This window comes from Silene latifolia, chromosome X, assembly GCF_048544455.1.
Source record: "Silene latifolia isolate original U9 population chromosome X, ASM4854445v1, whole genome shotgun sequence".
In the NCBI taxonomy this organism is placed as follows: Eukaryota; Viridiplantae; Streptophyta; class Magnoliopsida; order Caryophyllales; family Caryophyllaceae; genus Silene; species Silene latifolia.
In genome coordinates, this window is record NC_133537.1 from 318,182,302 (window position 1) to 318,191,859 (window position 9,558).

General features: G+C 36.9%; 2 protein-coding genes across 2 annotated transcripts; both read left to right on the forward strand.

The window, feature by feature from the left end:
• Positions 1-138: 138 nt before the first annotated feature.
• Positions 139-2,180, forward strand: LOC141620621 (uncharacterized). Its single transcript, XM_074437444.1, has 2 exons — positions 139-154; positions 1,807-2,180. The coding sequence occupies exons 1-2, from the start codon at positions 139-141 to the stop codon at positions 2,178-2,180; spliced, it is 390 nt and encodes a 129-aa protein (XP_074293545.1).
• Positions 2,181-5,113: 2,933 nt separating this feature from the next.
• LOC141620622 (putative disease resistance protein RGA1) lies at positions 5,114-8,407 on the forward strand. Its single transcript, XM_074437445.1, has one exon. The coding sequence runs from the start codon at positions 5,114-5,116 to the stop codon at positions 8,405-8,407; it is 3,294 nt and encodes a 1,097-aa protein (XP_074293546.1).
• The last annotated feature ends 1,151 nt before the right edge of the window (positions 8,408-9,558 follow it).

Genomic DNA, 9,558 nt, shown 5'->3' on the forward strand with positions numbered 1-9,558 from the left:
GTTTTATTTCAGTCTATGAATTTCTGGGGGGTTTTGGATTGGATTAAATCTAATAATATAAAATAAGAATGCAAATAACGAAAGAAATGTAAATAATAATTAAAAGAAGGCTAAGACGATCGGTTCACTGTAGCTATGATGGCGGTAAACCTAGGTAAGTCTGAAATAATCATGTAAGATGGGGAAATAACAGGTTCTCTCGGTCCGAGTTAACTAGTAGCTCCTTTCGGCCTATGCTACTAATCCCTAAGTCTCACTAAAACTAGCTCTCGCTCTGAATAGTGATTACTAAAGCCTAAATTACTTATCTTTCGATCTTAGCAATTTGTTCGTCTCAATTTATTAATCTATTTTCCCTCCCCTATCTCTCGATCTTGTGGGTCGGTCAAATACTAAACATTTAAATAGTCGCTTGCATTCGATTTTGACAAATATTGCAATTAAAACATTGAAACGATGCTAATCTAACACGACGCAGTCGATCGACCAATGGAGGTAGTTGATCGATCAACGGATACAGTCGATCGACCAATAAGGTCAGTAGATCAACCATACCCCGACTCAGGTCTACCTATCTTACGCCATTTACACTACGGATCCCCTCACATCTTAGCGCGGGAGATTTAGCTACTCATACTGGAATCAATAATGATAACGAAACTAAAGATGCAAATAACAGAATTCATAATTAAATTAAATAAACACTAAAACCGCATAAAAGAAGGAATTAGGGCTTAGGGATTCTAACTAATCAATTCTAATCTATAAAGAAAGAACAAAATTCAGAGCAAGAGTTACCAGAAATAAGGAAAGCAGGAAGAACAAACCCGGATGCAAAGAAGAACTTTATTGAAATACTTAAGAAAACTGTAAACTAGGTATGATAAATCTGAACCCCTAATACAAAATTAATGAATGAATGATCCATCCCCAAAATAGCAGGAAGAGTTACGTTATATAGAAGTATTACGTAAAACTCTTCTTAAAACCTAATTACAAATGGGCTTAGGTTAAAAATCTTTTAATTCCCGTCAGGTTGCACAAGCGGTCGATCGACCATTGATATCAGTCGATCGACCAAAGGTTGAGATTACCAGAAGCTTTTGATTTGGAAATAAAACTTGTTCGTCAGCTCACGTATTCGATCGACCATGGGACACAGTCTATCGACTGACTGCTCTTCCTGCAGTCCACTGTTCAGCATTCTGGCAATCTATAGACCATGTAGGTCAGTCTATAGACCAAGTTAGCTGGTAATCCGCTCCTAAAACTCTCGCAAATATGTCTTTCAGGCCTTGCTACGCGCACCAAGTTCACTTCCCGAGTCTTTACTTCACGTCAAATCCTATGCCAAGCACTTAGGGACGGATTCAGATCGATTTCCGCTGGATTCTTCACATTTCTGCAATATTACACAAAAATACGAAAGTAAACGAAAATAGGGAAAATAGTAGCATAAACTACATAATTGAGCTCAAAAATGCGTGTGAAATAGGGTGTAAAACATCATATTTAGGACACGCATCAGAAGTGCCGTTTGGTGGAAAACTTGTGGTATTCGGGGGTGATTTTAGACAGACATTACCGGTTGTTTCAAAAGGAAGTAGAGCAGATGTTGTGGCTGCATCCCTGTGTTCATCGTATTTATGGTCTTTCTGCAAGGTATATATATTTCTTTCTTTAAATATCAATATTACCGTTTTATGTGAGTCTTACTTAAATTATTATTGTCGTACTGTATTTAAATTATTTAAAACGTATACCACGTATAGGTACTTAGATTGACCAAAAATATGTGATTGCAAGTTGGTAGTTCAACTGACAATGTTGAGGAGTTACGAAAATTCTCGGAATGGCTCTTGGAGATTGGAGATGGTATAGCAGGCGGTGAAAATGATGGAGAAGTTGATCTAGAATTACCAGCCGACTTACTAATTCAGGATGTGACGAATCATATTAAGACATTAGTAGATGTCACTTATCCGGATCTGCTAGCACAATTGTGGAATCCGGAATATCTCCAACAAAGAGCAATCCTGGCCCCTCCTCACGAGATTGTTGAATCAGTAAATGAATATGTTTTGTCGCTTATTAAAAAGGATGAGAGAATTTATTTAAGCTTCGATGAGGTGTGTAGTGATGACAGAGGTACAGGTGACGGTGACATTCACTCTCTCTGAATTCCTCAACAGTATTAAATGTGTCGGACTCCCGAATCACCAGTTGAAGTTGAAGGTCGGTGCTATGGTGATGCTTCTGCGAAACATTGATCAATCACGTGGGTTGTGTAACGGCACGAGACTAATTATGACTGATCTGGGGGCACGCGTGATAAGATGTATTGTCTTAACTGGTAGTTATAAAGGTGATAGAGTGCATATTGCTCGACTAACACTTACTCCATCGGACACCAAGAGATTTACGGATGACGTTTAAAAGAGAAGACAATTTCCCATATTTGTTTGTTTTGCAATGACAATAAACAAGAGTCAAGGGCAGTCTTTATCTCAGGTCAGCATCTATCTTCCAAGACCAGTGTTTAGTCATGGCCAGCTTTATGTCGCACTTTCCTGGGTCACCCGAAAAGAAGGCTTGAAATTTTTAATTTGTGACTCAGATATGCGTACTTCTACTACGACTACTAATGTAGTGTATCATGAAATTTTTCAATTTTTAGAATAACTTGCATATGTTAAAGTTGATTATTAGATTATATTTCTTTTATCCGAATGTAAAGTTTTTTATGTATGCATTTTTTTATTTACAAGAGTAGATTACGTTATTTCCTTATAAACCAGTGCATGTGAACACATGTTTGTAACAAATTTAAACATTAATTATGTACATCGTTGATTTAGACCATTTAGATAGGTACAATAGAAATGCAAAAATTAATATACATTAAAAAAAATCATTCTGACTCAAATATATACCCGTGCAATTTTACACAGATTTAAAACTAGTTACTCTTAAATCACCAACAAGCCGGCAATAGTGCTCTTTTTTTATAGGAACCTTAATCAATGCCTAATCTTTTGGGATATGCCCATCACCCCATGTGATTACATTATCTTAATATAATATTTTTAAAATTTCATCTGTATTCTGTACTATAATGTCTATAACTCTTGACAAAAAAATTATTATCAGGCTAAACAAGTCAAACTCATTCTAAATACACTTTCACACAGTGGCGGTTTTAGAGGGGGTGGAGGAGGTTCACCTACATCCCCTTTGTTCTGAAATATTTACAGATTAGTTTCAATAAGTATCATAAAATGTTTAGTGGTGCAGTGGTTGGAAACTTAGTTTGTATTGGTTAGGTCATGAGTTCAATTCCTATTGCTGTCATTTTTGCACTTTTATCTCATTTAGTTATAAATTGTGTCTTTCATGCTATTTAATACCTTGTTTTTTGGTAGTTTTATCAATTTATATCTCATTTTGTTATAAATTGTGTTTTTAATGCTATTTATTACCTAGTTTTAGTCATTCATTTTCATAAATTGGGTTCAAGTGTTTTACTTTGCCTCACGATTTTTTTGTGTTTACATTTATATTAAGGAAATCAAGGGTTTAAATTCGTTATATTATTTTTATATACTCACAAATTTATACAAGGTATTTTATTTATACCTACTCGACTTATTTGGATCCAATTTTATTTTAATTTAGTGTTTTACTTTACATCACGAAATTTTTGTGTTTAAATTTTCGTTTCCATCACCGAAATCATTGTTAAACTTTTGCATCCCCTATGATCCTATCCTAGAATCGCCCCTGCTTTCACATAACATCTGTTAAGCTTTCAGTAACAACAATGGATGTTGCCAGTATTGTGCAACAGTCCATCATACGGTTGCATAGAGCTGTTTTACCTCTTGTGAACTTATTATCCATTAAATTTCTCAAGTTAGTACTTAATAGTTTTTACTTGTGTTTATTTTTAACCAAGTAAACGATAAAATTTTTAGACTGTCACTGTTACAAGTATTCTACTCTTCCAACTTTTACATAACATGACCAAACGACACTATGTCTTGGGTAGCAAACACTTGACGATCCTTGAGTGATTAGGACTGACAAATTGATCGATTAAGCCTGAAATAATAAACTACGAAAACACAAGTTAAATGGGTATGTCATCATCAATTAAGAGAACCCAACACCGGGCATTGCCCCGAAGCCCCCTGTCATAGTTGTTCAAATGAAAACTATTCCGTAAAATCATAAATAATTATGCAAGTGTACACTCCGTACTATCCGAACTTACATTATATTATAACGAACTTACCCATCTACGAACCAAACCCGAACACGCTAAAATGAACCGGTAATTACACTTAAATTACCAACAAGAACTCTCCTTATACAGAAAAACTTATGACAACTATTGACGGCTTAATAGTATTTAGCAGGTAGTAGTTGAGAATCAGCACATAAATATGATGCTTAACATTATTGGCTTTACATGATTATTGACAATCAATAGCTGGATGTGGATCCTATTAATGATTTGTTTGAGTTGATACTTTGCACGTAAATCATGTGATATAATAGTTTACCGGTAAGGTTCGGATACCGATATTTAAAAAATACTATCCATGTTTTGGAGATGCATGATCCTGAACTGATGAAGAAGGGTTGGAAATGTTGTACCTACTAGAAGTAAGGTTCGGATACCTGTATTTAAAAATGGTTGAATTTTAGAGAGCGACACTTATTTACTTCCTACATCTCAAAATAATCTTTCCAATTTTACTTTTGTAGTCGAATTTTTTTTCATGAACTAAAACATGATACAGAGTAATATAATATTTACATTCATCGTAAAAAAGAAAAATCGAGTTAAAGTGGTGTCTTGGAGACGGTGCAAGTTGAATTTAATTTTGGATGGAGGGAGTATAGTTTATCCTAGAATCCATAATCAATGCCTAGTTTTTTGGGGTTTGCCCATGTGATTACATTATCTTAATACAATATTTGGATCTATAATTTTGCTTAATACATCTCTCTACTATAACTTATGACTAGAAACTTGTTATCAGGCTAAACCAGTCAAACTCATTTTTATACACTTTCACATCAATCTGTTAAGCTTTCAGTAACAACAATGGATGTTGCAGCAACTCTATCTGTAGTTCAGACTCTTTCTGCAGCAGCGCAATGTGCCAAGCTCAAAGAGGTGTGTTCCTTCTTAGGCAAGAAACCCGAACTTGATGCCTTCAGCAACACTGTTTCTGACATCAAAGTTCTGCTCCTTGCTGTGATGGACAAGCAGGAGGTATCCCATGATGTGCTTCTGTTGCTCGAGGAGCTCAAGGATGCAGTTTACGACGCTGATGATTTACTTGATGAGTTTGTCACTATTTTTGGGGAGAAACGTCTCGTGGAAGATGGTCGGGTCTCTGAAGAGGTGAGTCTCTTTTTTCCCCGTTTTGACCCTCTTTTTGTTGCTGATAATTTGGGAAAAAGGGTTAAGAACATTAAGGAAAAATTGAAGGCGACTGTCAGTGAAAATGATGGTTTTAAGTATGATGTTGACTTCCTACCTGTAAGAAGGAGGTGGCAGAATACGTGTTCTTATGTATGTGAAAACGATGTTATTGGAAGAGATGTCGATCTCACAAATATTGTGGGTATGTTATTGGATTCAAAAGTCCAACATGATGTTTCAGTCCTTGGTATTGTCGGTGTTGAAGGGGTGGGGAAAACTGCTCTTGCTCGACTTTTGTATGATGATGAGAGGGTAGTTAAGACATTTCCATTGAGGCTGTGGACTTGCGTTTCTGATCTTGATCAGGAGGAATTTAATGTTGACGAAATTATTAGGAAGATTGTGAGATCGGCTACAGATCAGAAGCATAATGGCTCTGAAATGGATCAGGTGTATGATCAACTGATGGAGTTAATAGAAGGAAGGAAGTACTTGCTAGTGTTGGAGGATGTTTGGACTGAGAACCGCGAACAATGGCTTAAGCTTGTAGAAGTCTTGAAAGTGGGTCAAAGTGGAAGTCGAATTTTAGTAACAACACGTTCTAGGGGAGCGATTACTGAAACAATAAGGGACTGTGCTATTTATGAATTGCAGGGTCTGTCTGAAGAAAATTCATGGCGTCTGTTTGAAAAGACGGCCTTTGATGATGCGATTCCTTCTGTTAATTTGGTTAAGATTGGCCAAGAGATTGTTAAACGATGTAATAATATCCCTCTTTCTATAAGACTAGTTGGAAGTCTTTTATATGGTCAAGATGATAGTACATGGCTATCGTTTCAGGAATATGGATTTACCAAAATCAGACCTGGTAGCAATGATATTAAGCCGGTTTTGAAGCTTTGTTATGATCATCTTAAACCGGAACTGCAGAGTTGCCTCAGTTTTTGTGCAGTGTTTCCGAAAGATTTTGAGATACAAAAGGATTTATTAATAATCCTTTGGATCTCGCAAGGGTTTGTTGTGCCACTAGAGGAAAGTCAGAGCATTGAAGATGCTGCTGAGGAATATTTTTCAATTTTACTGCAAAGATGGTTCTTCCACGATGTGAAAAAAGACGAGTATGGTGAAATTGTGTCATGTAAAATTCATGATCTCCTGCACGAGTTTGCCCGAGAAATACATTTCTCTGGCAAGACCCGGATTCGTACCTTTTTTCAAGTTGGCAGAATGAATCAAATACCATTGAACCAATTACTAGAAACCTGCAATTCTCTTAGGACCTTAGTCTTGAGGGATTCAGATATCAAAACTCTACCGAACTCAATCAATAAGTTGCTGCATTTGAGATGTATAGATCTCTCAGACAATCCCTGCCTAGAAATGCTCCCAAATTCAATTACAAATCTCTATAATCTACAGACATTGATATTAAGATCATGCATAAATTTGAAAGAGTTGCCAAAGGATTTGAGCAGGCTGGTTAACCTTACAGTGTTGGATATAGCATATTGCTATAGGTTGGCTTACGTTCCTTCGGACCTGCACAAGCTGATTCGTCTTCACACCCTATCTGACTACAAGGTGTGTGTGGCAAGTTCAAGCTCCAGTGAGTGTTTAGATCAGCTACAAGGCCTAAAAGCTCTTGTCAACCTGAAAGGCAATCTCTGGCTCAAACTCTGGTTCCCTAGAAATGCAGCATATGTTAAGGAAGACGGTGTAGGAGATACGTATTTGAAAAACAAGGAACATTTAAAGCATATACGCTTTGACATTCAACATTCACAAGGTGACGGGGCAGGTGATTATGAGACGGTCTTACTGGAAGACCTGCAACCACATTCAAATCTCCAAGGGGTAGTTTTCTCAGGGTACAGTAGTATTAGATTTCCAAGTTGGGTAAGAGAGGATAACTTTTCTACTGTCCTACCAAATCTCGTTCGGTTAGAATTTGTTCGTTGCACGAAACTGCAGCATCTCCCATGGCTAGGAAAGCTATACAATCTTAAATTCCTGTCTCTCTTTGACTTGCCTAATTTGGAATATGTGGAGACTAATCCGGCTGGTGTACAATCAGGTTTTCCTTGCCTTGAAGATCTTAGACTTTCTGGTCTGCCAAAGTTGAAAGGATTTAGGAATGAGATAGTGGAAGACGATTTACCCGAGGATAGTAGCTCTAGCACCAAGAGGAGGACAAAGAGAATGACAAGGGTAAAGACGAGGAAGCCGGATCAATTGTCTTCTCTGTATCTTCCTCAGTTGAAATCATTGCAGATACGAGAATGTGTTGAACTGACATCTACTATACATTGTCCCAGAGTCGAGGAGATGACTTTACGGATTTTTAACAAGAAACTGTCTGTAAAAATTGCTTCAGATCCTGACGTTCAGAAACATCTTAAGTTACAGTCGGTAATAACAGACAACACGACATGGCTAAATTCAATATCAACCGAAGCGTTTCATTGCCTTTCTCATATTTGTATATACTGGGACAAAGAGCTTGAGAGTCTATCAGAAGTGGAGGGTATTTTCAGAAGCTGCTCATTTTCCCTAAAACACTTGGAAATTTGTCATTGTCCCAAATTAACAAGTCTCTCAGGAGGGTTAGAGCATCTAAGTGTCTTGGAAACTCTTGTTTTGGAATATATCGCTAACCTTCATTGGACCAACTCAAAAGATGAAGGAAATCAGTGGCAGTCTCTTCATCAAAGTCTTCGGTCCTTGGAATTATTAAGTCTCCCAAAGATAGTGAATTTGCCAAGAGGGATGCAATACTTGACCTCTCTGAGGTCTCTTAGGATTTCGGATTGTGATGAGCTGAAATCAATGCCGAAATGGGTATCAGAACTCGTGTCGCTCAAGAAACTTGACATTCAGGGATGTCCTCACTTGAGTGAAAGGTATGAAAATTTCATGGGGAAAGACTGGCCTAATACTGAACATATCCGCGATGTTTCAGTCCGGTGGTGAGTAATGCTGCATTGCTGCTCCTCTCCTTATACTGCAATAAACATATAGACGGTAGTAAAGTTGTTAGTGTCCAATTAGTTTGTACTTGATGTGCTCCTTTACTTGTATGATTAATCTAGGCATGGATCGATATGCTTTTGTAGCATTTACTTGTCTTAATTATAACTTTATAATTGTTCATTCTCATCCAAGCTTGAACAATGTTACTGTTGAACATTGCAGTATACCTGTATACCTGTAAGTCTGTAACTAGACGTGGCAAACGGCCTATTTGATTCAATTTCGGATCGGTTTAAATCAGTTCGATTAAAATCGGGTTGATCTTAGTTTTGATTTCTATCGGTTCATTTCGGTTAGCCACTTTAATAGGTTTGTGCTATTTCGAGTCGGGTGCGGTTCGAGTCGGGTCAATATCAATTCAATTGAGTTTCGAGTCATAATTTTCTTGACTAAAAGGTCAAAAAATTTACTTAAATGTACCTTATGTTGTATAAGTTAGGGTGTTTGACAAATCGAACTTGGATAAATCGATGATCACGTAGTATATCGTTTTCCTTAAAGAGTATTTCTACCCTATATAGCCTTTGGGTTACAAGAAATCTCTCGCAGGATAATACACCGATTTCCCTCTTGTTCTAGGCAAGAAACAAGAGTATACTAATGAAGTTTTATTTTGTTTGATATACCAAAATCTGAAAATTAATTATGTTGTTGTTATTCTACGTTTTTTCTCATGCACATGTATGTATATATATACTAAGTCATGCACTCACATAGAAAATGTCGGTTTTCCTGAAAAGGAACCTTAAAGGATAAGTTTGATACAAGCAAATGACGGTTCCCTGCATTTAATGCTACACAAACTAATTTCCTGCAACCCCAAAGCAAGGCCCCGATCGGGGACGTAGTTTACTTGCTCAAATAACAAAATTTCGCTAAATAATTGCTGTATAAACCAGCCCCAACCATTGACCCCGATCGGGGTCATGATGAATCATGCGAGATAGAGTAAAATACATGGAGTATAAATACTTTAATATCCCAAAGCCTTACAGGAGTTCGTGATAAATACTTCCGTCTTAACAAACGATATTTAGCTATATATCACTATTTGCATTGTAACTTATTCCTAAAAGCCGCAAAATCAAACT

What these genes read in the sequence shown, in the direction of transcription:
- LOC141620622 (XM_074437445.1), top strand. Translation starts at nt 5,114, where the DNA reads ATGGATGTTGCAGCAACTCTATCTGTAGTTCAGACTCTTTCTGCAGCA.